Genomic DNA, 27,756 nt, shown 5'->3' with positions numbered 1-27,756 from the left:
CCGCCACCAGAAGCCCCATCCACACCTCCACAATCCCCCCGCCCCATCCCCACCCTGCGTGGGGCCTGGGGCACTGGCCGCTGGACAGACATTAGCGACACCCAGCGGCCGCAAAGGGATAGGCCGCCGCGTACCCGCTGGGCAGACACGCGGTGGGGTGGGGGGCGGGAGGGGTGCGGGGGATTCTAGTGCGGGTGTGTTCGCGAGTCCCCACTCCTAAGCGGCAGGAGACAGGAGTGGGACAAGGGGGCCCTGATCCGAACCGGGAAAATACCAGCCCCCAAAGCAGGGCCACATTGTGGCCAGCCCAGGGCAGGGTCATATCCCTCCTCTCTACTTAGACCCTCCCAGGGCAAGGTCCTGCATTCCTCATTTTGGGAAATTCCCTCAGATCACACCCCACCCCGATTCACAATGGGTAGGGGCCAGGTCTCCTCGCCGAGGCCCCGCCCCTGCAGTGGGTTCTGGCTGTCACTGTGGCGTGGCTGGGAGAATCATTCCTTCGCTCAGTCTCACCAACTGCCCCCCACCTTTGGCTGCCGTAAATTCCCACTGTGAGGCAGCGGGAGAAGAGAAGGGCGCGAAGTTGGGGCGCCTGCAGATATATCTCCCGGACGTGCCCAGCGGGAACCCCGCGTCGGCTCGAGGCCGGAACACGCGCTCAAATCCCTTTAAGACCAGCTCCGTCGCTAGCGCCGCCGCCGCAGTTACTAGGGATATGACGTCGCCCGTGGGTGGGGCTTACGCGCCCGACCGGAACCGGAAGGGGCGGGGGTCCGCGGGCCCAAGTTCCAGTGCTGTCGCTGCCGCTGCCACCACCGCCAGTACCGCTTCGGAACGGAGCCGGCTGGGCCACGGCGCAAGATGGTGGACTACAGCGTGTGGGACCACATCGAGGTGTCTGACGATGAAGATGAGACGCACCCCAACATCGACACGGCCAGTCTCTTCCGCTGGCGGCACCAGGTAGAGCGCGCGTGCCCAGCCCCTTCCCCCCTCCCGGGACTGCGCTCCAGAGTTCTGATCCCTTCTACCTCCAGGGACCCGCCATTGACATCTGGGATCCCACCGCACAGACTGGGCTTTTAATGTCTTCCGGGGCTCAACTCCGTGACCCCAGAACTGCCGGTACCCCTAGGGCATCTTCCTCAGAGTCTAGACTCCCAAGACAAGCTTTGGGGGTGCCCCCTAGTCCTGTTTGGGACCTTCGACTTATACCCAGAACTCTGCCACAGAGACTGGACCCTGATCCTAGTCGGGTACCCACTTCTGAGCTTGGATATCCCATTCGCCCCTCCTCTTCCCTCCCCAGTTCCTAGAGTCCCTAATTCTTGAATGAATTTATTCTGCGATATGATTTCCTGGGTTTGAGGATGATTCTCATTCAGATCCACAGACCCCTGTCCTCCAAATAGAAAAAGGAACTCTGCTTCCCCTGGGATTTCTGTTCCTGGCCTGGATGCCAACCCACACCCAAACCCTTTCCCCATCATTAAGTCCTTTGCCCTACTGGGGTCCTCAGTTCCATCTAAGACTGGAGGTTTGGAACCCGGTTCCCCTCCAGACTGAATTACCAGCTCTATCCTGGTGGAGCCTCCAATTCTGTCTGCTCTCCTTTAGTCTCACCTACTGTAGACCCCATATCCCATGACATCAGGAAACCCTACCTTTGCAGCTTCCCTCCCAGCCAGAGCCCCTGCTCCTTACGTGGTTTTGGAGACCCAGGCACCACCCACACCCCAAGACCAGCTTCCTGTAGAAGAACCTCTACCAGCATTGGAACGTCTCATCCAAACCTACTCTGCCTTCCTCCTAGCGCCAGCCTGGCCTGCTGCTCTCCGACACCCAGATTGTCTCTACTCTCATCAGGAACCCTCTCCCAGCCTGATTCCAAATTTACTGCCCCTTTTATCTATTTTCCTTTTAAACCCAGATCCCAGAATCCCAAGTTTGAGAGTACCCCTGCTTCTCTCCCTGTCCAACCATGCTCACAGACCAATAGAATGGCTCTCATAAGACCTAGGGTTCTAGTCCCAGCTGTTTTGGCTCAGTGCATAGACCTTCAGACTGAAGGGTCCCAGATTTGATTCTGGTTAAGGGCACATGCCTGGTCAATCCTCAGTGGGGAGCGTGCAGGAGGCAGCCAATCCATATTCTCTCTCATCATTGATGTTTCTCTCTCTCCCTTTCCCTCTCCCTTCCTCTCTGACATATTCTCTCTCATCATTGATGTTTCTCTCTCTCCCTTTCCCTCTCCCTTCCTCTCTGACATATTCTCTCTCATCATTGATGTTTCTCTCTCTCCCTCTCCCTTCCTCTCTGAAATCAATGAAAACATTAAAAAAAGCACAAAACCTAATGTTCTAACCTCCTGCTCCCCCATATCAGAGCTGCTGTATCCACATGCCTGTACCTGTTATACTCTTACACTGAGGGTGTGTACCTCGCAGAACCTTCCAGTTAGGAATGCCTCACCCCACCCTCCCTTATGGCAACTCCCAATCATTTATTCAGAAACTCTTAGAAGGGCCCTTTTCCATCTTGCCAAGGCATTATTCTTTCCTACATCTGGCCCCAAGTCCCATTTCCAGCCCGTTCCTTAAAGCAGCTGTCTCTTGTGGTGTGTCTGCTGGGCCAGCCTCTGGAGAGCAGGGGTGGGGAACCCCAGGCCTGTGGGCCACGTAAGGTCTGTGGAATCATTTGGTCTGGCCCTGCCAAGGCATTAGGGTGAGTTAATTAAATGTTTGACCAAATATAGCCGGCTAATTTTTGAGTTGATAATTTTGAGTGCCCCTCGACCGCTGTTATAAATATCCAAATGGCCCTTGGCAGAAAAAAGGTTCCCCACCCCTGTCCTAGAGTGTAAGAAAGTTCCAGCACGTCCATTTCCTGTTGTGTGTAACACTTACTGTTTTGAAATATTTCAGACCTCCACAGAGCTCTGAAGACAATTAACTTGGGAGCACAAGTTTATTAAATTAAAGAGGTTAATTTACGCTGCTTCATGGAGACCGCTTTGGTCCCGCTGCGGGGGAGGACCCTCTATCCTGTAGCGGCTTCCTCCTGCCGCGCCCTCCTCCCCCCTCCCTCCTCCCACAGAACCTTTTCCTGTCCTGCCACAAGAGCCCTGAGGCAGCAGTGGAGACAGAGGGCCTCAGTGTCCCCTGCACTAGGCAAGCCTGGGTTCTACCCCAGTCCGCTGAAATGCGATCAGATCTGAAAAGAACTGGGCTCAGGCCCCGGGAGGAGAGGTGGGATGGGTAGAATGGTGGCCTTGTGAGCTGCTGAACACAGACTCCCTGCCTGGGTTCACACCTTGGCTCCTGAATCACTTGTTGCATGGCCTCAAGCAAAGTGTTTGATCTCTCGGTGCCTCAGTTTCCCCAGTTGGGAATATTAATAGTGTCCACCCCATAGGGTTGTAATGAGGGTTGCTTTATTTACTTACTGTAATGTATGTAATGCTTTCGGGACATCTCCTGGCATGTAATAGTTCTTTTTAAACTTTAGCCACTACTTTCATCATTATTATTTAGGTAATTCACTCTCATGATAAAAAAAAACTTCCAGCGATTCCAGAGGGGACAGGTGAGGCTCCCTCGTCACCACTGGTTTTCTGCGGCTCCTTCCAGTGAGTTGTGCCACATTGAGGTTCCATGAGCCTTGGTTTCCCCCTCGGGAAGGCGGGAGGGCAGCCCCGCCCACTGCCATGGCTTCTGCCCTGCCCAGCCCCTCCTGGAGGTGGAAGCCGGGCCTGGCAGGCAGCCACCCTGCCAGTCCTGGGAGGCCTTTATTTAGCTGTGGCCTCCCTGGCGGTCACCCAAAGGACACCGGGCAGAGCTTGGTGGCTGCCCAGCAGAGACCAGTAGGGTGGTAGGTGTCTGCTGCCACCCAAGCCAGAGAATTCCAGGTGGAAGGCACAGCATGTGCAGAGCTGACAGGCGGAGAGGCTGGTGTATTCGGGAACCACGAGGGCCAACATCTGCCTGGACCCAGAGTCGGGAGAGGAGGGCAGGACCCAGAGTCGGCAGCTTGGGGCAGGGTCAGAACGTTCCATCTAAACCCACACACTAGGATGGAGTAGTGGGGAAAGCTGTATATGGCCCAGAGACTCCTCTGTCAGCTTCTGAGCCTGAATTTGAGAGAGCAGCAGTTGAAGGATTTTGCCAATGGCTCTGGATTGAATGGGCTCAGCCAGGAGCCAGGGAAGATGATGGTGGAGCCCAGCGGGCTGGAAAGCAGACAGGACCAAGTGATCGGAGAGGGGTCTGAATGGGGGACTGAGCGAGGGGGCTGTGACATGGGCACCATCACTAGGCTTAGGGCCCAGTGGAAGTGGACATTTGGGGTGAAACACCCAGGAAGCTACTGGGCACGAAGCTGGGGCTCAGGAGGGCATGCTGTCCGGAGACAGCTGAAGGGGCCTTGGCAGTGATCCAGGCGCAAAGACTCGCAGTGGAGTGAATTAGAGAGTCATTTAATACTGAAAAACCGTCAGGACTTGGTGCCAGAGCAGGAGGGCAGGGCAGGGCAGGATCAGTGAGCAGGCCTCAACAGGGGGCAGGAGGTGGGGTAGGGGTGGCTTCATTGAGGGGGACAGGGCAGGAGTCTGGGTTTTGGGGGGTAAAATGATGGGTTTGGTTTTGGACATGGAGTTGGAGATGCCTACGGGACACCAGGCAGAGGTGGATTGAGAGGGTTGCTGGACAGAGGATGGGTTGCAAGACTCTGAGGAAGAAGGGGAGCCTATGACCTTGGTGAGGGATGTCTTTATTTTATTTCATTTTATTGTTAATCCTCACCCAAGGATATTTTTTCCATTGATTTTTTTAGAGAGAGTGGAAGGGAGAAGGGGGGGGAGAGAGAGAGCGAGAGCGAGAGCGAGAGAGAGAGAGAGAGAGAGAGAGGTTGTCTCCTTCACACCCCTGGATCAGGGCTAGGGATTGAACCTGCAACCCAGGTACATGGCTTTGACTGGGAATCAAACCTGAGACCCTTTGTTCTTTGGGCAGGCACTCTATCCACTGAGCCACACTAGCCAGGGTGGGGGTGGGGGGTCTTGATTCATCCAGCGAGCAATTCCTGAGCCTCTGCCGTGTGCCAGTGTATGTGTGACCCAGTAAACAGATGTATCCCCCCTTCTGGGGAACCAGTGTCCTTGGAGAGGGACTCTGCCTGAAACATAAATAGTTGTCACTGGGCGTTAGCAGGTGACGTGTGCTGAGGAGGAAGATGGTGCAGGATGCGTGAGGGGAGGTCTGATCTTCAGTGAGGTGCTCGGGGAAGGCTTCACCTGTAAGGCAACACATGAGCCAAGATGCTAAGGATGCGAGAGAGTAAGCCGAGGGGAGGGGGCTCCGGGCACAGAGCCTTCCAGGCGGAGGGAACAGCCAGTGCGAAGGCTCTGAGGTTTGGAGTGCATTCAGGAAAGGCCGAGGCAGCCAGTGTGGCTGTGGGGCAGGGGAGTTGAGGGGAAGGCACAGAGGTAATACAGTGTGCAGGGCCTTGTGGACTAAGGGGAGGACTTGGGCTTCTGCTGTGAGTGAGCTGGGAGCCATGAGGAGTTCTGAGCAGAGGGGGGACCTGTCCTGACTCAAGTGTGTGTAGGTCTCTCTGGGGGTGAGGGTGGAAGCTGGGCGCCCAGGACACGTGTCGGTGCAGACATTCCTTGTGACCATCCCAGCTACATCCTGGAAGCCCTTGGCTGGGATGGGGCCAGGGTTAAGGGGTCAGGATCAAGGGGCAGGCCATTCCCAGAGTGATGGGTCATCCCTGCCCACAGGCCCGGGTGGAGCGCATGGAACAGTTCCAGAAGGAGAAGGAGGAGCTGGACAGGAGCTGCCGCGAGTGCAAGCGCAAGGTGCTCGAGTGTCAGCGGAAGCTGAAGGAGCTAGAGGTGGCTGAGGACGAGAGCAGCAAGGCGGAGCTGGAGCGGCTGCAGGCCGAGGCTCAGCAGCTGCGCAAGGAGGAGCGGAGCTGGGAGCAGAAGCTGGAGGAGATGCGCAAGAAGGAGAAGAGCATGCCCTGGAACGTGGACACGCTCAGCAAAGACGGCTTCAGCAAGGTGTGCAGGGGCCTGAGGGGTACTCGCACCCCTGGTTGGGTTCCATGGCCATTGGAAGGTTGTGGGGGTGGTAAGGGCTGCACAGGTTAAGGGAGAGATGTATGGGGACAATGGGGGGAACAGGGATGCCAAGTGGATGAAGCACCCCACTGGTCCCCTTCTGATCTGCCCGAATGCCCTAGTCAGAGGCTACATTGATGTTCATGGTCCCATCACCGTGGATGGGATGGGAACTGAGGCCATGGCGCACTCGGCCATGTTCGAGGCACTCCGAGACCTCACCCCAGCCCGCTCCCTCTCTCCCCACCACAGAGCATGGTCAATACCAAGCCAGAGCAGGTGGAGGAGGAGTCAGAAGAGGTGAGAGAACAGAAACACAAGACCTTTGTGGAGAAATATGAGAAACAGATAAAGCACTTTGGTGAGTTGGGTGCGGAGCTCCACCAGGGCCTGAGGGGGTTGTGGGTGACGGGGGCTGGCTCTGCCTCTAGGTCCTTCCAGCACCCTGTCAACACCTTGCCGTAGGCATGCTCCACCGCTGGGATGACAGTCAGAAGTACCTGTCAGACAACGCCCACCTGGTGTGCGAGGAGACAGCCAACTACCTGGTCATCTGGTGCATTGACCTGGAGGTGGAGGAGGTGAGTGGAGCATGCCCTGGGCTGGGGAAGGCTCTCCCCTGAGGCTGCCACCCGGTGACACGGTGCTGTCCTCCTTGGCAGAAATGTGCCCTCATGGAGCAGGTGGCGCACCAGACCATTGTCATGCAGTTCATCCTGGAGCTGGCCAAGAGCCTGAAGGTGGACCCCCGGGCCTGCTTCCGGCAGTTCTTCACGAAGATCAAGGTGGGGGCCCTGAGCAGCTGAGGCGAGGGGGGGTGGTCCTCAGGGAACCAGCCTGCGGTCGTTAGTGGGAGGCAGACCCATGTCCACTGGGGCCCAGGCCTCGATGATGAGAACCTTAAACATCAGGAGAGGGCGGAACCATGCAGGAGGTGAGAATTTGTTGGCTTCCAGACAGATTTTGAAAGAGGGTGAGGGACAGCGTCAAGGACACCTCCAGGTTTCTTCCCCTGAGCATCTGGAAGAGAAGAGCTCCATGCGCTGAGCTGGGAGATTGAGGGCCAGGCAGGTGGGGGCGGGGACGCGTGATCCAGTGGCTGTGCTGAGTGTGAGGTGTCGACGAAAACCCCCGCAGGAGGACACCCAGGAATGGCTGTGGGGGTCAGTGGTGCAGGGGGCAGCAGGCAGGTGGTCACCAGCATACAGGCACACTTTGTTTCATTGCACGTCACCTTAGTGAACTTCGCAGGTGTTGTGTGTTTTTATAAATTGAAGGCTTTTGGCAACCCTGCGCTAAAGTCTACCGGCACCATTTTTCATGTCTCTGGGTCACGTTTTGGTAATATCCCCAGTTTTTCAGACTTTTCGTTATTACTATATTCATTATGGTGATCTGTGATCAAGTGATCTTTGATGTTACTAGGGCAAGACCAGCAAAAAGATTACGACTCGCTGAAGGCTCAGATGATGGTTAGCATTTTTTAGCAATAAAGTATCTTTTAATTAAGGTATGTACATTTTTTTAGACATAATGCTATTGCATACTTAGTCTACGGTATATTGTAAACATAACTTTTATATGCACCGAGGAACCAGGTATTCATGTGACTTGCCTTATTGCGATGTTTGCTTCATCGCGGTGGTCTGGAACGATCCGCAGTACCTTCGAGGTATGCCTGTGTAGGTGGTAACGGCTGAGCGTAGAGGCGGAGGCTAGATGGAACAGAGAAGAGGCTCAAGCCCCAGGGTGTCCCTGAGGACTGACGGCAGGCGGGTCTTGGGTCCCTCGGTGCGGCCTGGGAACCCCTCTTGCCTCCTGCTCCCCACAGACGGCCGACCACCAGTACATGGAGGGCTTCAACGACGAGCTGGAGGCGTTCAAGGAGCGCGTGCGGGGCCGCGCCAAGCTGCGCATCGAGAAGGCCATGAAGGAGTACGAGGAGGAGGAGCGCAAGAAGCGGCTGGGCCCTGGCGGCCTGGACCCCGTGGAAGTCTACGAGTCTCTCCCTGAGGTGCGCAGCCGCAGCCCCAGCCCCAGCCCCAGCCCCGGGCAGGCGGGCGGGCAGCAGGCAGGTAGCCAGCAGGACTCGGGAGTCCCAGGGACCAAGCCCTGACCTCAGCCCCTCTGCCCCCGCAGGAACTCCAGAAATGCTTTGACGTGAAGGACGTGCAGATGCTCCAAGACGCCATTAGCAAGATGGACCCCAATGTAAGTCACTGCACCCCAGGCCCACCCTCTAGCCAGGCTGAGCGGCAGGCCAGCAGCGTGTCCCTCAGCTCCCCTGCCCCCAGCTCTCCGTGTTGCTGATAGAAGGAAGGTCTCCTGGGCTTCTGGGAGGAGTGAGGGAGGCTGGGTCACTGTGTGGCCAGCACATGAGGCAGCCAGGCTTCTGTACCACGGCATCCAGACTATGTCCCCGGCATCCAGCCTGAGTCTCACGTCACTGTGGGCTGTTTGTGAGCACAGCCAGCACAGCCTACTGACCCACCTTACCAGTGATAAAGGGGGTCCAAGGAGAAGGTTCCTCCCTATCAAACCACAGATTCTCTCTTTTTAAAAAAAAATTAAAAAAAAAAATATTTCAGAGAGGAAGGGACAGGGAGAGAAAGACAGAAACATCAGTGAAGAGAGAGAATCACTGATCGGCTGCCTCCTGCACACCCCTCACTGGGGTTTGAGTCCACAACCCTGGCATGATCGGAATCGAACCCGGAACTCTTCAGTCCATAGGCTAACGCTCTATCCACTGCGCCAAACCAGCTAGGAACACAAATTCTCTTTTGATATTAACTGGCCAAGTGCATGGGAAGGACTGGGCACATGGTAGATGCTGGTAAATCTCAGCTGTCATTAGTTAGGAGCAGTAGCAGTGCTGAGAGATGAGTCTTTTTTTTTTTTTTTTTTTTTTAAATCTTTTTTTATTGATATTTTACAGAGAGGAAAGGAGAGAGAAAGAGAGCTAGAAACGTCGATGAGAGAGAAACATCAACCAGCTGCCTCTTGCACACCCCCTACCGGTGATGTGCCCCCAACCAATGTACATGCCCTTGACCAGAATCGAACCTGGGACCTTTCAGTCCGCAGACTGATGCTCTACCACTGAGCCAAACCGGTTTTGGCGAGATGAGTCTTAATAGAGCTCGGTTTGACCCCGTTCCTGACAGTGGCTTAATGGTTGGCCATACTGGTTTCCTCATATGTAAATTGGGTCCCTTCAGAGGATCTGTGCTGGGGTTTCTAGGTCTTCAAACTCCAGCTTGAGGTTCACTGCCTGTCTTTGGTACACAGAGATCATCACAGAGGTCATGCTTTCTTATTTATTTTTTATTTTATTGACTTCAGAGAGGAAGGGAGGGATAGAAACATCAATGATGAGAATTATTGATCAGCTGCCTCCTGCACGCCCTGTATTGGAGATGAAGCCCACAACCTGGGCATGTGCCCTGACTGGGAATCGAACCATCACTTCCTGTTTCATAGGTCAACGCTCAACCGCTGAGCCACACCAGCCGGGCTGCACTAGCCACATTTGACTTACGTGATAGCCACATGTGGCTGATGGACAGCACAGATTATGGATCCTTTCCATCACTGCAGGCAGTCCTTTTGGGTAGCTCTGCACTGAATGAGCAGTAAGCAAGCTTTAGGACGTGCAGGAGACAGGTGGACCTCGGGGAGGTGGCAGCTTGGCCTCACCTGTCTGTCTTTCTCCCCACAGGATGCAAAGTACCACATGCAGCGCTGCATCGATTCAGGCCTCTGGGTCCCCAACTCCAAGTCCAGTGAGGCCAAGGAGGGAGAGGAGGCAGGTCCCGGGGACCCGTTACTGGAAACTGTCAAGCCAGACGAGAAAGATGTCAGCGCGTGACCCGCCCCAGCTGCTGCCCGCCTGCCTGCAGGCGTCCGTGCCCCCTTTTCAGAAATGAAAATAGATGCCATTGCCCTAGCTCCTGGCTTCCTTCACTCCCCCGCCTCCCAGCCTGGAAGACCTGCCCCGTGCCCACCCCCCGCACTCATCCACGTCTTGCTTTGAGTCAAGGGCCTTCACTGCCTGAGCTCCCCCAGCAGCGTTATGCCAAAGGCCCTGGGGTCCAGGGAGGAGCAGGTGGTTAGGCCGATCCACAGGAGAGGGGGAGGGTCCCCAGCCGAGGGGCCTGCTCCAGTCACTCGGCTCTTTCCACTGTCAGCTGTCGAGTCTCCTATATGGTAAACAGCAGTGATCTTCCAATAAAGGATTTCAGATGCTCTGTACAGCATTGCGCGGGCTGTCGGCACAGCTCTTCGGGGGTGGGGGGTCGGGAATGGGGAACCTGATGAGTGCTGGTGACTAGGCCTGTGAGTCCCACGCTTTGCCCTCCATCTACCTGGGCAACTCTTGTGCTCACTCCAGACTCTGTTGCATTCTCTTCCATCGAAGTTCTCACCTGCCTCTCACCTCTCAGTCTTGGACCTGTCTTGTTCCTCGAAGTTGCCTGCAGCAGGTCTCACCTCCCATGTAGGCAGCTCTGCCTCCAAAACATCTTTGTATTCACATGGCCTCCACCCTGGTCCAGGTCCCCATCACCTCTGGCCTGGACATCGGCCCCACACCAGACCCCAACGGGCAGAGGCCAGAGGATGCACATGAACACGCTTCTCCCTCCGAGCAGAGGCCAAAGCCCTCCCTAGGCTCACCCGGCCCAGAACACTGCCCGGTCACCTCCCTGCCCTCACCTTGTGTCCCTTTGTCCACTCACTCACCTTGTGTCCCTTTGTCCACTCACTCACCTTGTGTCCCTTTGTCCACTCACTCACCTTGTGTCCCTTTGTCCACTCCCTCTGTGCCTTGCCGGTGTGAGAGCACTTGAAATTTTATATCGTGTGAGTTTGGATAACTCGGTCTCAGGGTCCCTCTGAACAATGAGAAGAACGGTGGTGCCTTCCTCCCACAGTTGTGAAAGGAGATAATGCCACTGGCAAGCAGGTGCCTGGCACGTGCTCAAGATGTGGGCTTTGGTGCATGCCTGTTCCTCTGCCTGAACACCCCTACAGTGTCCTCAAGTGGGGCTCCTTTTAAAAAGTAGTGGAATATTTGGGCCCAGAAAGGGCTTTAAAGAACAGTACAATGAGCATGGACACATTAGCCTGAGAGATGAGATATCAAACCAGTGAAGCCCTCTGCCCGCCCCTCTTGAGCGATACCACCCCCCTCCACAGATGCCACCGCCCAGAGGCCCTCCACCAGCCTTCTGAGCTGTCCCTCCTGACCCCAGGCAGCTTACCTCAGCTGCCCAAGTGCCTGGCTTTGCCGACCTGTGTATTGTCTGTTATGCTGTGAGCTCCACCAGAGGACAAAGGGAGCCTTTCCTGGTCCTGTATTCACTGCGCCACAAGGTTCTACCATACAGGGGGCTCTAAGCAAACATTTGCCAAAGCTAAGGGCCCCAGAATGCTGTTGTGCACAAGCTGATCACCACCAGGGGGCAATAGTGAGCTGCATCTCCTAATGCTTTTCATATAGATGAGAAAGGCAGGTGGTGGATCTGGAGGGCAGGGTGAGGAAAGGCATCCTAAGGTCCTGGATAAACTTCACTCATCCAGGGTTGACAATTATTTACTTCCTTCTTAAAATATTAATTTAAATTAATTTCCAAGAGGGAAGGAGAGGGAGAGAGAAACATACATGAGAGAGAACCTTTGATTGGCTGTCTCCTGCATGCCCCCTACTGGAGAAAAAGCGGGAAAGTCAGGCATGTGCCCTTGAATGACAGTGAAGAGGGGGGGGGGGGGGGCGGCTCCATTGGCCCAGGTTCCATCCACTGAGCCACACCTGCTAGGGCAACTTAATTCTTTGCTGTGAAACCTTTCAAAGACAATCCATATTCTCGATTTTTCCGTTGGCCTCAGGCACTCTAATTCCTAAAATTTCGATATTTTGTTTATTATTGACATTTTTTATATTCATTGTACTGTTTGAAAATATTGCACTAAAGTAAGTATTTGTCTTAGTTACATTAGTTACAGAGTTTTTGTTTTGTTTCTTGTTAATCTTCACTCAAGTGTATATTTTTCCATTGAAAAAAAAATTTTTTTAAGAGAGATAGTGAAAAGGAGGGGGAGAGACAGAGAGAGAAACATTTGTATAAGAGAGACACATTGATTGGTTGCCTCCTGCATGCACTCCTTCCAGGCCAGGGATCAAGCCTGCAACTGAGATATGTGCCCTTCACTGGAATATCTCACCCTGACCACTGGCTTAGCACATTGGCCCATGGACTGGGTTCGATTCCATGTACCTTCAGTCCATGGGCCAATGTGCTAAGCCAGTGGTCAGCTCTTTGGCTTCTTGAGTTTTTAGTAAAGGCCAGGTTAGGAGTACCCTAATTAAGTTAATAACAATGTACCTACCTATATAGTTTAAGTTTAAAAAATTTGACTTTCAAAAGAAATTTCAATCGTTGTACTGTTGATATTTGGCTCTGTTGACTGATGAGTTTGCCGACCACTGCTCTAAGCCAATGTGAGCCAAGCCGGCTAGGGCAGTTACAGAGGATTTTGTTTGTTTAATATATGTTGTTTTTGTTTTTATTGGTTTCAAAGAGGAAGGGAGAGGGAAAGAGGGATAGAAACATCAATGATGAGAGAGAATCATTGATCAACTGCCTTCTGCTCACCCCACACTGGGAATCAAGCCTGTAACCCAGGTATGTGCCCTGACCGGGAATCAAATCCTGAGCTCCTGGTTCATAGGTTGATGCTCAACCACTGAACCATGCTGGCCGGGCCACTTCCCCTTCTTTTTACACAAAATGTAGCCTACTCTACAATCTGAAACGTCTTGCTTTTTTCAATGAACAATATGACCTGCAGATCTTTCCTTAAAAGTCCATCAGCACTTCCTCATTCTGTCTCCCCAGCCTGGAAAACACCAATGTGTGCATCTCAGCATTTACTTCATCAGTCCTTTTTTGACAAACACTTGTGTGTGTTTTTTTCTAATCTCCACTTTTTCAAGCAATGCCTCAAGAAATACCCTTGTATACATACCATTTGCCATGAGTACAGGCTGCCCACCAGTGGGAAAAATTCCCAGGAGCAGGACTGCTTAGTGGGAAACACTAAGAATTCCACTCAAAAGAGTGGAGGGACTGGTATCACTGATGTGAGGGGGGCTGGAAAACAAACACGTATGTTGAGTGTATTAGTTCTCCACGGCCGCTGTAACAAAGTGCCACAAACTCAGTAGCTACAAATGCATTATCTTCTCGTTCTGCAGGTCAGAAGTCTCACTGAAATGAAGACATTGCCAGGCTGATCCTTCTGGAGGCTGCTCTGGGTGGGATCACTTCCTTGACTTTTCCAGCTTCTCGGGAAGGCTTGCCTGCCTTGGCTCATGGCCCCTTCCTCCATCTTCAAAGATAGCAAGCATGAGTCCTTAAATCACATCACTCCTATCTCTTTTTCTTCCTCTCACTTCCACTTTTTAAAATAAATTTTAAAAATATTTTTATTGATTTCAGAGAGGAAGTGAGGAGAGATGGAAACGTCAATAATGAGAGAATCATTTATCAGCTGCCTCCTGCATGCCCCCCACACTGGGGGTTGAGTCCACAATGGGCATGTGCCCTGACCAGGAATCGAACTATAACCTCTTGGGTCATAGGTCAACACTCAACCACTGAGCCACGCCACCCGGGCTCCCTTCCACTCTTAAGCACTCCTGTGACAATAATGGGCCCCCCAGACTCATCTCCCTATTTTAAGATCAGCTAATTAGCATCCTTCTTACCTTGTATTGATTGATTGATTGATTGATTAGCACCCTTGATGCCATCTGCAACCTTAATTCTCCCTTGCTCTGTAGCATAACATATTCACAGGCTCTTTGGGGATGGGGTATGTTATTCTGCCAAGGGAGGCGCCCCAGAACTAGCAGCATAAGAGAGCTATTAATAAATCCAGGACTACCGTAACCGGTTTGGCTCAGTGGATAGAGCGTTGGCCTGTGGACTGAGAGGTCCCAGGTTTGATTCCGGTCAACAGCATGTGCCTTGGTTGCGGGCATATCCCCAGTGGGTGTGTGCAGGAGGCAGTTCATCAATGTTTCTCTCTCATTGATGTTTCTAGCTCTCTATCCCTTTCCTTTCTGTAAAAAATCCTCATTGTGAAAAATCAATAAAATATATTTTAAAAAAATAAATAAATAAATCCAGGACTAAGGAGTCTGGGGAGGGGAGCTCCCTGCAGGATGTGTGGCCACGGAGAGACACAGCCATTGCCTGGACTGTGACTGAGTCAAGAGGCGGCTGGGGGGTTGGGGGGCGGGATGTCAGGTACCCCTTGTTGCTTTGTCTCCCACCTATGGTGGGCCAGGCTTCCCCACCCGCAGACCCAACAGAAATCAGGACGTGGAAGCTAGGCGACACAACTTGCTTATTTTGTGGCCACCAGAGGGAGCCCTCAATCCATAGCTACTCGTAGGCAACAACTATTGGGGACTCCTGTCATAGATCAGGTTACACTCCGTGCCCAATACCTCTTATGTGCCCAACTTCTTTCATTCCTAGCACTTACAGTCTTCCAGCCCCATCCCCTACATCCCACCTCTTAGTATTTATGTGGTTTATGTCAGCTCCTCCAAGGCAGGAATTCCTGTTTTATTCATGGCCGGATCTCCAGGGCCTAGGACACAGCACACAGTAGAAATTGCATAAGTCTTGTTTTGTTTTGTTCTGTTTAAAATATATTTTATTGAGTTTTTACAGAGAGGGCGGGAGAGGGATAGAGAATTAGAAACATAGAGGCACCAATCAATGATTCTCTATCATTGATGTTTCTCTCCCTCTCCTTTTCTCTCTGAAATCAATAAAAATATATATTTTTTAAAAAGTGGAACAACAAATCTCTCTCTCTCCCTCTCTCTCTTCCTCTTTTCCCTCCGTCCCTCCCCCACCCTACCTCTCAAAAAAAAAAAAAAAATCAAGCCTGGGCAGCGCTCAGTGGTTGAGCATCAACCTATGAAGCAGGAGGTCACGGTTTGATTCTTGGTCAGAGCACATGCCCAGATTGCAGTGGGGGCATGCAGGAGGCAGCTGATCAATGATTCTCCCTCTCCCTTCTCTGAAATCAATATATATATATATTTTTAAAAAAGAAATGGGTTTTCTTTTTTTCTTTTTTTAAATATATTTTATTGATTTTTTTCCCCACGTCCCTGCCTATTTTATTGATTTTTTTACAGAGAGGAAGAGAGAGGGATAGAGAGCTAGAAACGTCGATGAGAGAGAAACATCAACCAGTTGCCTCTTGCACACTCCCTACCGGGGATGTGCCCACAACCAACGTACATGCCCCTGACCAGAATCGAACCTGGGACCTTTCAGTCCGCAGGCCGACGTTCTACCACTGAGCCAAACCGGTTTCAGCCGATTGTATCTAAACTTTATCTTAAACTGCTGTTACAATAAAAGCCTAAAGCCCCAGCCGGTTAGGCTCAGTGGATAGAGCGTTGGCCTGTGAACTGAAGGGTCCCGGGTTTGATTCTAGTCAGGGGCACATGCCCTGGTTGTGGGCTCCATGCCTGGTCGGGAGGCGTGCAGGTGGCAGCCAGTAAATGATTCTCTCTCATCATTGATGTTTCTCTATCTCTCTCTCCCTTCCCCTTCCTCTCTGAAATCAATGAAAATATATGTATTTTTAAAAAGCCCGAAGAGGCAGGCTACCAAAGCTGCCTGGTTCCTATCACCAGGCAGTCTTTCACAGAAACGTGTGTCAGAGTAATCATTCACCGGTCACTCAGGGTCTGCAGTTGAGACCAGCCCCAATGTCCAGGCGGGGCCTGCTTCTGGGAACTTTCCAGAGGTCATGTGTTCACACAAGTGCCCACGTGCCCACAGGGTGTGGAACTTCCTTGGAAGGATTCCCAGCCAACCTCATGGCTGTTTTGGGGAGGGGCTATTTCCTGAACCTTCCAATTCAGAAAGATGCAAAGGGGTTTTCTTTTTAATTCACCAGCTCCTGGCCTTTCCCTGGTCTCCTGGAAACTCTGGGGGAGCCACTTCCTGCAGGCCTCTGGAGTCCGGGGAATACCCTGTGTCTAGCTTCCCCTGGAAACCACTGGGGCAGGGTGGCTAATTACCCTCGCTTGCCCAGCTGTCCTAATTTTAACCCCGAAGTCCCCTGTCTGGGAATCCCCTGCAGTCCTGTGCAAACCAGACAATTGTTGGGGTGACCTGTAGCCTTCTTACTGGGCTCCACTCTGTGGTGAGGGTGCAGCACACAAACCTTCCCAGCAGCCTCCGTGACCTGTCAGGTAGGGTGCTGGCCCCACTTTAAAAGAACTGGAGAGCTGGCCGGTGTGGCTCAGTGGCTGAGCGTTGAGCCATGCAATGCTTTGATGCCAGGTCAGGGTTCATGCCTGGGTTTCAGGCTCAATTCCCAGCAGGGAACATGCGGGAGACAGCTTATGCATGTTTCTCCCTTTCCATTCTTCTTCTCTCTAAAATCAATAAAAATAACCCTAACTGCCGAAACTGGTTTGGCTCAGTGGATAGAGCGTCGGCCTGCAGACTGAAAGGTCCCAGATTCGATTCTGGTCAAGGGCATGTATCTTGGTTGCAGGCACATCCCCAGTAGGGGGTATGCAAGAGGCATCTGATCGATGATTCTCTCTCATCGATGTTTCTAACTCTCTATCCCTCTCTCTTCCTCTCTGTGAAAAATTAATAAAATATATATCTTTTTAAAATAGCCCTAGCTGGCTTAGCTCAGTGGTTGGAGCATTGGACTAAAGGGTCCTGGGTTCAGTTCTGGTCAAGGGCATGTACAAAGGTAGCAGGATGGATCCTGGTGCCCCAGGGACCAGTGCAGGAGGCAACCAATCAATGTGTCTCTCTCACACATATTGATGTTTCTCTTTCTGTCTCTCCCTTCCACACTCTCTGAAAAAATCCTCAGTTGAGGAAAAAATATCCTCAGGTGAGGATTAATAATAAATACATAAATTACTTAATTTATTCATTAAAAAGTTTAGAATCCATAAAAACATATTTTTAGCCCTTGGTCGCCTCCTTTCAACCTTGTTCACCCGTCGGCGCGGCGTCTGGTGCAGCGGTGGAGGCCCCGTTCCTGCCGCAGCTCGCTCCCCGCCCTGCCTCCCCCCTGCCGCCCCGTCAGATCCCGATCCAGGCATTCTCCCGCCAATGGCTTTACTCACTGTGGCCGCTCCTCGGAGCCAAGAATGCATTCCATCTTGTTCTTGCTGCCCGGCATGCTAGTGCTTCATCTGCGAATTTGAAAGATGTGTTGGCTGACCTGATACCTAAGGAGCAGACCAGAATTAAGACCTTCAGGCAGCGACATGGAAAGGCAGTGGTGGCCAAATCACTGTGGACATGATGTGTGGTGGCATGAGAGGCATGAAGGGATTAGCATACGAAACATCAGTTCTTGATCCTGATGAGGGCATTCATTTCCGTGGCTACAGTATCCCTGAATGTCAGAAACTGCTGCCCAAGGCTAAGGGTGGGGAAGGGCCCCTGCTGGAGGGCTTATTTTGGCTGCTGGTAACTGGGAAAATGCCAACAGAGAAACAGGTGTCGTGGCCCTCAAAAGAGTGGGCAAAGAGGGCAGCTCTGCCTTCCCATGTGGTCACCATGCTGGACAGCTTTCCCAACAATCTACACCCCATGTCCCAGCTCAGTGCAGCCATCACAGCCCTCAATAGTGAAAGCAACTTTGCATGAGCATATGCAGAGGGCATCAACCGGACCAAGTGCTGGGAGTTGATTTGCCAAGATTGTATGGATCTGATCGCAAAGCTACCTTGTGTTGCTGCAAAGATCTACCGGAACTTGTACCTGGCGGGCAGCAGTATTGGAGCCATTGACCCTAAGCTGGACTGGTCCCACAATTTCACCAACATGTTAGGCTATCCTGATGCTCAATTTTCTGAGCTCATGCGCTTGTACCTCACCATTCACAGCGACCATGAAGGTGGCAATGTAAGTGCCCATACCAGCCACTTGGTTGGCAGTGCCCTTTCAGATCCCTACCTGCTCTTTGCAGCAGCTATGAATGGGCTGGCAGGACCCCTACATGGACTGGCAAATCAGGAAGTGCTTGTCTGGCTGACAAATCTTCAGAAGGAAGTTGGCAAAGGGGTGCCAGATGAGAAGCTACGAGAGTACATCTTGAACACACTCAACTCAGGGCGGGTTGTCCCGGGCTATGGCCATGCGGTACTGAGAAAGACTGATCCACGATATACGTGTCAGCGAGAATTTGCTCTGAAACACCTGCCCAATGACCCCATGGTTAAGCTGGTTGCTCAACTGTACAAGATTGTGCCCAATATCCTCTTGGAGCAGGGCAAGGCCAAGAACCCTTGGCCCAATGTAGATGCTCATGGTGGGGTACTGCTCCAGTCCTACGGCGTGACGGAGATGAACTACCACACCGTGCTGTTTGGGGTGTCGCGAGCAATGGGTGTCCTGGCACAGCTCATCTGGAGCCGAGCCCTCGGCTTCCCTCTCGAGAGGCCCAAGTCCATGAGCACGGATGGTCTGATGAAGTTTGTGGACACTAAGTCAGGGTAAAACCTTTGGAGATGGGGAAACTTACCTACCAGAAGTGAGGGAACTTAAAAAAATATATATATACTTTTGTTTCAGGGGGCTTGTAAAGACTTAAGATTAAGTTGTATCTGAGGCACTGGTAATAAGTTTGAGGTTAAAATATAAATTAAGGCTTTAAAAAATGAACAGTGACCCCTCTTTACCTAACCAACTCCTTTCCCCTGATTAGTATGAGTTGCCCATCAACTGTAGGATGACCAGGACTAAAGCATGTGGGATGGGTTAGGTCTGGCCCCACACCATCTCTGTAGAGTGAGAATCGCTCCTTTTTCCCTGGGTCAAAGCTGACTGCAGAGAACCTGCAGCCACTTGTTCTGCCCAGTCCTCAGCAGGCCAGCACACCGGGACTCTGCCCCTTGTTTCCATAAGAATCATGTTGGATTATCAGCTGTACTAAGCCCTGTTGCCCTCTCCTATGTGCCCAGAAACTTCCTGGCAAAACCTATTGGTTAGCTGGACATGCTTTGGGTCATTTTTTTTTTTTTAACACTACCAGGTGACCATAAAGGCCATGGTCATAAACCGCGTGGCAATTGTTGTTCCCAGTACCCAGTGTTTGATGTTTCTTTTTAAAATATATATATATATATGTGTGTATATATATATATGTGTGTGTATGTATATATATATATATGTATATATATATATATATATATTATTGATTTTGTACAGAGAGGAAGGGAGAGAGATAGAGAGTTAGAAACATCGACGAGAGAGAGTCATTGATCAGCTGCCTCTTGCACACCCTCTACTGGGGATATGCCCGCAGCCAAGGTACATGCCCTTGACCGGAATCGAATTCGGGACCTTTCAGTCCCCAAGCCAACGCTCTGTCCATTGAGCCAAACCAGTCTTGGCTGATGTTTCTTTCTTTTAAAACTTACCCCATAAAAATTAGGATCTGGGAGTGTTCTGTTCTTCATTACTTGGATACCTCCTTTGAGATTTTCTTTTTCTTTTTTTAAAAAAATATATTTTATTGATTTTGTACAGAGAGGAAGGGAGAGAGATAGAGAGCTAGAAACATCGATGAGAGAGAGTCATTGATCAGCTGCTTCTTGCACACCCCATACTGGGGATGTGCACGCAACCAAGGTACGTGCCTTGACCGGAATCGAACCTGGGACCCTTCAGTCCCCAAGCCAATGCTCTATCCATTGAGCCAAACCGGTCTTGGCTCCTTTGAGATTTTCTGTATGTGCTGCACCTCCAGCGAAGGGTGCTCTGGGCCTTCCCCTCCGTGTCCCTCCCTTCTAGAGACCTTTCTGCGGATTGGAGAGACCAGTCTGATACAGGGTCTTGCCCAGTCATTTGGCTTTATCAGTGCTTACAATGATCTGAGTTTTTTAGCCATTACCCTCTGACCTCTCCCTTACTTTAGTGTGCTGTGGGCCATGGACGAGGGATGCTATCTTCACGGTCTCGATCCCAGGGATACTGGCACCTTTTTCTGAGCAGGAAAACGACTTACGTTTGGACACGGTCTCCTTTGAATACCAGGTCCCAGGGCTGAGGGCATTAAGAGAACGGCAGGCGTCCTCCCCATCCCCCACCACAGGAAGTGTCCCTTATTTATCGAGGTCCTTACCTGCCTGCCCCCTAAGAGCTCACAGTATAGTGTTGGTTTTAGAAGCCCCATCTGCACAGGTGTTCAGTGACTCAGAATGCTCTACTGCCTTTTCTTTAAGGAAGGATTGAATTACACTCCTGCTGTGCCTCCTTACTCCCTCACAGCCCCTGCCGTGTGTGTGTGTGTGTGTGTGTGTGTGTGTGTGTGTGTGTGTGTGTCCCCAACCCCAGAACCACGCTGTGCAGATGGACACACTGCCTATAAACCCTGGGGAACTTGTCAAGTCATGATGCAGACCTCAGGTTGTTCTGTCTAAAATGCAAAATAAATGTTTTATTAACAACAAACCCCCCCCCCAAAAAAAAAACAACAAAAAAAAACAACCAACATATTTTTAAAAAGAAAGAACGAACGGAAGAATTCTAAGCATCCAGCCCTGGGGCCAGCATCCAGGCTGGGACAATGGAGCTATTATTAAAATTTATTATGATTACTGGGATTATTACCATTATTGTTATAATTATGTCGCTTTATCATTTCCTGTCAGTCCCTCCCTCAGTAGACACCGGGTGGATCCCAGCTACATCCTGCCCTTTGTAGTGCAGCCTCTAGGCCCAGCAGAGGCCGCCCCACCTCCGCTGGGCGGCTGTTGAAGAATCTGGCACCCTCAGCTTCCTGCTGCTCCACTCCCAGTGGCAGAGAGGAAGCTGAGGTCAGAAGGCCACGGCCAGCCCTTCAGAGCAGACAGGACAGTAGCTCAGTTCCGCAGAGCTCCCCAGGCCATTCGCTCCACCAGCTTCGTGTGTGTGTGTGTGTGTGTGTGTGTGTGTGTGTGTGTTAATTAAAAGCATAATATGTTCATTAGAAATGAGACTGGACGTCCTTCTGTACTATCTTCCAGACAAAGCTGGGGCTGTGAGGGAAGCCCGGGTCCGGGGGGCCAGAGGGAAGCCGGTGCTGGCAACCGGGGGAAGGAAGGCCTGCTGCTACTCGAATTCTGTGCGTTGGGCCTGCACGAATATTTTTTATTGATTTTTATTTATATTTCTTTCATATATATATATGTATATATGTATAATTGTAATTGATTTCAGAAAGAAAGGTGAGAGGGAAAGAGAGAAACATCGATGATGAGAGAGAATCATTGACTGGCTGCCTCCTGCAGGATCGAACCGTGCCCTCCTGGTTCATAGGTCGATGCTCAGCCACGGGCACACACCGGCCAGGCGTGTTTTATTGGTTTTTAAACTGAGAGGAAGGAAGAGAGAGATGGAAACATCGCATGTGGGTGCCCTGACGGGGAGTTAAACCTGGGACCTCTTGGTCCAGGGGACGATGCTCAATCCCATGATTGAGCCCAGCTCTTTTTTTTTTTTCTTTTCTTTTCTTTTTTTTTTTTTTTTTAAATTGTTGTGTCTATTTCTTTTTTTAAATTGAAGTTCCCTGACTCTTACTGGTCCTGCTTGCATGAGTGGCCACGACCAGGAGGAAAAGGGGAGGGGAGCCAGGCAGCAGGGGGAGGGGTCATCTCCACAACATCCCATTTGTACACAGAACTGAACAGACACATGCAGAGTCATTATTGAGGTTAGAAGTTGGCAGCATGGGAAAGGGGAGAAACAGGTGGGGTGTCATTAAAAAAGACAGGGCCCACCCTAGCCAGTTTACCTCAGTGGCTAGAGTGTCAGCCTGCGGACTGAAGGATCTCAGGTTCGATTCCGGTCAAGGACACATGCCTGGGTTACAGGCTTGATCCCCGGTGGGAGGCAATGCAGGAGGCAGCTGATCAATGATTCTCTCTCATCATTAATGTTTCTATCTTTCTCACTCTCCCTTCCTCTCTGAAATCCTATGTAATAAAACCCTAATGTGCAAATCCTTCAAAGAGTAGAATGAACAGTTGCTATGATACGCACTGAACACCAGGGGGCAGACACGAAACACAGGAGCTGCCACAGGGGGAGCACTACTCAGCCAAAAGCAGGGCTCATGGCTGACAAGTGCAGCAGTGGTGGTGGTGGTGGTGGGAGTGGTAAGGAGGTGGTAATGAGTGAGGGGGCCCAGGCTGTGAGACCCCAGGCCTGTGAGAGAGATGTCTGACTGCCGGCTTAGCTCTCTGGGGGGCTCAGCCTAAGTCAGCAGGTGGGACACAGGCAGGGCTGAGGGATCCCCTAAGTGCATGAATTTCATGCACTGGGTCTCTAGTCAATAATAATAATAATAATAATAATAATAATAATAATAATGATAATAATAATAAATAGTCTCCCCCACCCCCAAATCTGGGTGCCTGGGGGGAACTCAATTTGCTTCCAACCCAAGAGGAATCAGAAAATCAAAAGTGGTTTGGGCCCTGGCCAGGTGGCTCAGTTGGTTGGTATATCCTCCCACACACCAAAAGGTTGTGGTGTACGGTCAGGACATACCTAGGCTGTGGGTTTGATCCCAGGTTGGGACAAGTACAGGAGGCAACTGATTGATGTTTCTCTCTCACAGTGATGTGTTTTTTTTCTCTCTCACTCTCTCTCTCTCTAAAATCAATAAATCCTCAGGTGAGGATTTAAAAAAAAAATCCCGATTGATCCAGTAACCCTTGATAGAGAATCGTAGATGGCATTGGAGCCTCCTGCTTCAGCGAGATCATGTTTCTCCAGTATTACCTCAATGAACAGGCGGACCGGGTCTATACCCTGAAGAAGTTTGATCCTCTGGGACAACAGACCTGCTCGGCCCATCCTGCTCGGTTGTCCCCAGACGACAAATACTCCAGACACCGAGTCACCATCAAGAAATGTTTCAAGGTGCTGGTGACTCAGCAGTCGCACCCTGTACTGTGAAGGCCCCTTGCATTTCATGTCTCTCCTCTGAGGCTTTTCCGAAAGCAGGCTTTTCCGTCTGTGAGCCTCGAAGCCTTCTTACCACCTTGCTCTTTGGAATCGGAGTCATCATTACCTTAGAATCTAAGGCTTCGATCTAAGGCTTGGAGCATGCTTGTGTGAAGCAATCATGGTAGCACCCCGCCTTAAAGAAAACAAGTTTGAGTCTGCTTTTCATATTTTGACTGCCACGTTATTAAAATGATTTGAAAGAGAAAAAATCCTCGGTTGAGGAAAAAATACCCTCAGGTGAGGATTAATAATAAATAAATAAATTACTTAATTTATTCATTAAAAATTTAGAATTCATAAAAACATATTTTTAAAAAGAAAGAAAGAACGGAAGAGTTCTAAGCACCCAGCCCTGGGGCCGACATCCAGGCTGGGACAATGGAGCTATTATTAAAATTTATTATGATTACTGGGATTATTACCATTATTGGTATATTATTAGTCACTTAAAAAAAATCAGTTTGGGAAGGCCAGATTGTCAGGGAGGAGAAAGGTGCAGGGGGTGGGGATGGGGGGCTGTTTGGCAACTGGGTGAAGGCCCTCCTCCTGCTTCCACCAGCTTTAGTTGTGCCAGGTACAGCTCCAGGTGCTGAGGACAGTGGAGCTGACATCCCTGGTGGAGCTGACATCCTAGAACAGAAGCCAGGTGTTTAAGTCAGAAACGGCCAGTGAAAGGTCAGGTCGTCATAGGCCATGAAGAAAACTACATCAGACCAAGGAACAGAGAGATGACTTCACTGGTTCAGAATGAGGAGCGTCTGGGGAGTGGTTTGTTTCTTAACCTGAGTAGTTGATATTTTTTTTAAAAAAATTTCCCCTATATTTTATTGAATTTTTACAGAGAGGAAGAGAGATAAAGAGTTATAAACATTAATGAGAGAGAATCATCGACCAGCTGCCTCTTACACACCCCCTACTGGGGATGTGCCTGCAACCAACATACATGCCCTTGACTGGAATCGAACCTGGGACCTTTCAGTCTGCAGACCAATGCTCTGCCACTGAGCCAAACTGGCTTCGGCAATAGTTGATTTTTTTAAAAAAAACTGGGCCCACAAGTGAAGCCCATGAAAGTGTTTTGTTTTTTGTGTGTTTTTTAAAAATATTTTTTTTATTTACTTCAGAGAGGAAGAGAGAGATAGAAACATCAATGATGAAAGGGAATCATTGATTGGCTGCCTCCAGCCCATTGGACCGAGCCAGCAACCCAGGCATGTGCCCTTGACCGGAATCGAACGTGGGACACTTTGGTCCACAGGCCGACGCTCCATCCACTGAGCCAAACCGGTTTCGGCAACACAGGTGGCGGGTTTAATAAGCAACGGGACTTACATGCGAGGCTTGTCTTGGACAAGCACCAGATGAGTAGGTCCCCGCCCCTGCCCACCAGAATCTTAGAAGTTTATATAGAGGCCTTAACGGGGTCCAGTCACGTATTCAAGCATACTTGGATGGTCTCCACCACACCTAAGGCTGTGTCATTGCAGCAGTTCCCACTGAGGGGACAGTAGTAACGTGCACATTCCAAAGTCAGGGGGAAGATGAGGAGCCTCCAATTTGACCAGGACCAGCTCGAGGGTCAACTGGTAGTCATGTCCTCTTGGTCATCTTCTCCAACAACAATACATCCCTTTTATTCCACTCCTTCTTAAACATAATATATTTGTATTGATTTCAGAAAGAGGAAGGAAGATGGGGAGGGAGAGAGAGAGAGAGAAACATCAGTGATGAAAGAGAATCATTGATTGGCTGCCTCCTGTACTCCCCCTACTGAGGATGGAGGTCACAATCCAGGCATGTGCCCTGGCCGGGAATCCTGGTTCATGGGTTGATGCTCAACCACTGAGCCACCTTGGCTAGGCCCTCTCCTTTATTATAGACACTCCGGACATGTCTCCATGTCAGTACAAGTCCCTCCATTTCCCTCCAACTGCATGCTATGGATGAATCCCTCAGCCCCCAGTTTCCCGGGCACCAGGCTCAGTCTCCACTAGTTCACACTGGGCCTCCATAGCTGCCCTGCGAGGAAGAATCTATCTTTCCCCATATGTTCTCAGACTCAGAAAGGGGTAGCCATGTGTCCTTGGCCACAGCGGTTAGGGCTCTGATTGCCCTTTTGTGCCGTGATCTGAAAAATAATATTTTCTTTAACTTAAACTCTGTTAAAGAAAATATTATTCTGACGCTTGCTAAAAGGACAAGGAAGACTTGATCCGGGTCTATGCAATAGGGCAGTGTTCCCCAGGGGTACGGGAAGAGTTTGGTAGGGGTACGCGTTGCACGGGAGTTTGGTGGGGGTATGCACTGCACCGTGCTTAGCTGCGCCTAATTCTATGTTCTCATGAGTACGAGGGGTACTCAGCGTTATGGAAATTATAGAAGGGGTACACATATGTCAAAAGTTTGGGAAACACTACAATAGGGGATTGTAACTGGGTTGAGAGATCAGGCTCAATTCTGAATACAGCAATGACAGCTGTGAGCCAAGGGAGGGGGTGTTGTCTATGGATGGAAAATGACTAAGAAGAGACATCAAGGGTAGAGGGACTCTGGCTAAATGGAACTGAGAATTCTTGCTAAAGAGAGGCCAAGGACTTATATGCATCAAAGATGAAGGATGAGGAACTTGACTAGATATCAAGGGCGGTGGGATGACTGAGAACAGTGGCTCCCACTTAAGCAACTTTATTTATTTATTTATTTGAATTTTTGTGAGTTTATTTGAGCCAAACTGTCGACATATGCCGGGAAGCAGAACCTCAACAGATTGAGATAATGCTCCCCACTTAAGCAACTTTAAATCCTGATGCCCCCCCTGTGACATATAATCCTTATTATTCAAAAAGTGAACTCCTATTCACATGGAGAAAGTCTAAAAGGCCACCAACTTGGTCTAAACAAGCTTTCAAAGACCATGGCATTCCTGAAAGAGAAAAATAAAAGAACAAGAAGATAGTTGAAGTATTGAGGAAGAAATCACTAAGAAATTGTCTCTTTAAAATAATATGAACTGATATGAAAAAATAGCAAATGAAGTTTTAAAACATATAAGAGAACCGAAATGCATAAATATGTCATTCTATATTTATATACTGTGTATGAGGCCCCTAGAACCATAAGAAATGCAAAAAAAACTTCAGTTAATAACTCATCCTCGAATTGCTTTTCTTAAAAATCAAATTGCCGCCAAAACCGGTTTGGCTCCGTGGATAAAGCGTCGGCCTGTGGACTGAAAGGTCCGGGGTTCGATTCCGGCCAAGGGCATGTACATTGGTTGTGGGCACATCCCCAGCAGAGGGTGTGCAAGAGGCAGCTGATTAATGATTCTCTCTCATCGATGTTTCTAACTCTATCCCTTTTTCTTCCTCTCTGTAAAAAAATCAATAAAATATATATTTTTAAAAATCAAATTGCCTCCCCTGGGGGGCGTGTGCCCCATGTTGGGAATCACTAACTTAGCAGGAGTCTGCTCAGACTGGACTGGGCAAAGACAGAACATAGGCCAAGGTCGAAGGCTAGCGGAAAGATGGCTCAGAAGACTACATTTTGGTTAAGGAAAGAGTCTGTGGCCCCCTCTGTGCCTGTTTCTCTGAGAAATGGGTGTAAGAGCCAACACTCAGGACTGCTGCCAGGATTTCCTTCTCTGTCAAAGGACAGCGACTCGCTGTGCCGGGTGGGGTTGGGGATGGATTAGAACCCCAATTAGGAGGGACATCCACGCTGCTAATGACAGCAAGGGGGCCTCGGAGGACGGGGTGAAAGAGATGCGAGCAAGTGGGGGGAGGGAGATGCCTCCTGTGTTGGAGGAGGGGGGCTCGGCCAGCGACGTGGGCTGGCCAGGCAGACACGAGGCAGAGGGTGGGAGGGCTGAGTGGCTGGCGCGCGGCTGCAGCCTTGACCTCGGAAAAGAGGAAGTGGGGCTCACACCGGGGTCAGGTCCGGAAGTCCAAGATAAACAGGGCCATTGAGAACGCAGAGGCCCCAGAAAACCACACTCTTCCGCCCGCCGGTGCGGACTCCTATCCGCGTCTTCTCACCTCCGGTCAGCCAATCGCTGGCGCTGCGGCACTTCCGGCAGGCGATCGAGCCAATCGCAGTTGAGCGAAAGGCGAGCCGGGGACCAATAGGAGCGCAATTGGTTCCATGGCAGCCAATGAGCGCGCCCTCCTCGGGTGGCCCCTGAAGGAGGCGGCATCTCGGCGGAGGTCCGGCGGCGGCTGCCTGCGGTGGTAGGACTGGGTCCCGGGTTCGAGCCGGAGTCCCCGGGAAAGGGTGAGTGTGGAGGAGGCCACGGAAAGGCTGTGCAAGAGGCAGCTGGAGGCCGTCTGGAAGGATGCGGCCGGCGGGCGGTGCGGGCCTGGCCACGCTCTGCAGGAGGTGGATGGAAGCGGCCGCCGCCTCGGGACTGGTCCATGCCCGGTGGGTGCTCCGCACATTTCCCGCCCCGCAGGGGTGGGAGGCTTGGCTGTGCGGCGTGCGGACTTCCCGAGGGCCGACCTCATCCCGACCCAAAGCTGGTTCTGGGCGGAGAAGGGTGGGCACCCCAAAAGTTTCCCC

General features: G+C 51.1%; 4 protein-coding genes and 1 long non-coding RNA gene across 7 annotated transcripts in view; 4 read left to right on the top strand and 1 right to left on the bottom strand.

The window, feature by feature from the left end:
- Nucleotides 1-759: 759 nt before the first annotated feature.
- CDC37 (cell division cycle 37, HSP90 cochaperone) lies at nt 760-10,378 on the top strand. Its single transcript, XM_036459586.1, has 8 exons — nt 760-966; nt 5,783-6,064; nt 6,377-6,485; nt 6,590-6,705; nt 6,787-6,909; nt 7,956-8,138; nt 8,264-8,335; nt 9,846-10,378. Exons 1-8 carry the CDS (start codon nt 865-867, stop codon nt 9,993-9,995), a joined length of 1,137 nt encoding a protein of 378 aa, XP_036315479.1. The 5' UTR covers nt 760-864; the 3' UTR covers nt 9,996-10,378.
- Nucleotides 3,153-23,169, top strand: LOC118731209 (H/ACA ribonucleoprotein complex subunit 3-like). The gene is made up of 3 exons (XM_036459590.1): nt 3,153-3,159; nt 3,860-3,865; nt 22,912-23,169. The coding sequence occupies exon 3, from the start codon at nt 22,954-22,956 to the stop codon at nt 23,146-23,148; it is 195 nt and encodes a 64-aa protein (XP_036315483.1). The 5' UTR covers nt 3,153-3,159; nt 3,860-3,865; nt 22,912-22,953; the 3' UTR covers nt 23,149-23,169.
- On the top strand, nt 17,308-19,084 carry LOC118731205 (citrate synthase, mitochondrial-like). The gene is given in 3 exon segments (XM_036459584.1): nt 17,308-17,327; nt 17,329-17,477; nt 17,480-19,084. Coding segments are annotated over 3 exon segments (1,392 nt in total). The 3' UTR covers nt 18,703-19,084.
- A 558-nt stretch (nt 23,170-23,727) lies between the features above and the next one.
- Nucleotides 23,728-27,756, bottom strand: part of LOC118731210 — a 28,569-nt gene continuing 24,540 nt past the window's right edge. Inside the window, exon 4 of the long non-coding RNA XR_004991828.2 lies at nt 23,728-23,748. This is a non-coding gene — a long non-coding RNA (uncharacterized LOC118731210). The remainder of the gene's footprint in view (nt 23,749-27,756) is intronic.
- TYK2 (tyrosine kinase 2) overlaps nt 27,357-27,756 on the top strand; it is a 26,631-nt gene continuing 26,231 nt past the window's right edge. The window contains exon 1 of one of the 3 annotated variants that reach the window (XM_045589211.1): nt 27,357-27,471. The gene's annotated coding sequence lies outside the window, so the exon portion shown is untranslated. Of the gene's footprint in view, nt 27,619-27,756 lie in introns of all 3 variants that reach the window. The other 2 variants (XM_036459548.2, XM_045589212.1) reach the window with 2 other exon arrangements.

The sequence above is a fragment of the Pipistrellus kuhlii genome, unplaced genomic scaffold (genome assembly GCF_014108245.1).
Source record: "Pipistrellus kuhlii isolate mPipKuh1 unplaced genomic scaffold, mPipKuh1.p scaffold_m20_p_30, whole genome shotgun sequence".
Classification (NCBI taxonomy): domain Eukaryota; kingdom Metazoa; phylum Chordata; class Mammalia; order Chiroptera; family Vespertilionidae; genus Pipistrellus; species Pipistrellus kuhlii.
This window is presented reverse-complemented; position numbering and strand designations above follow the sequence as displayed.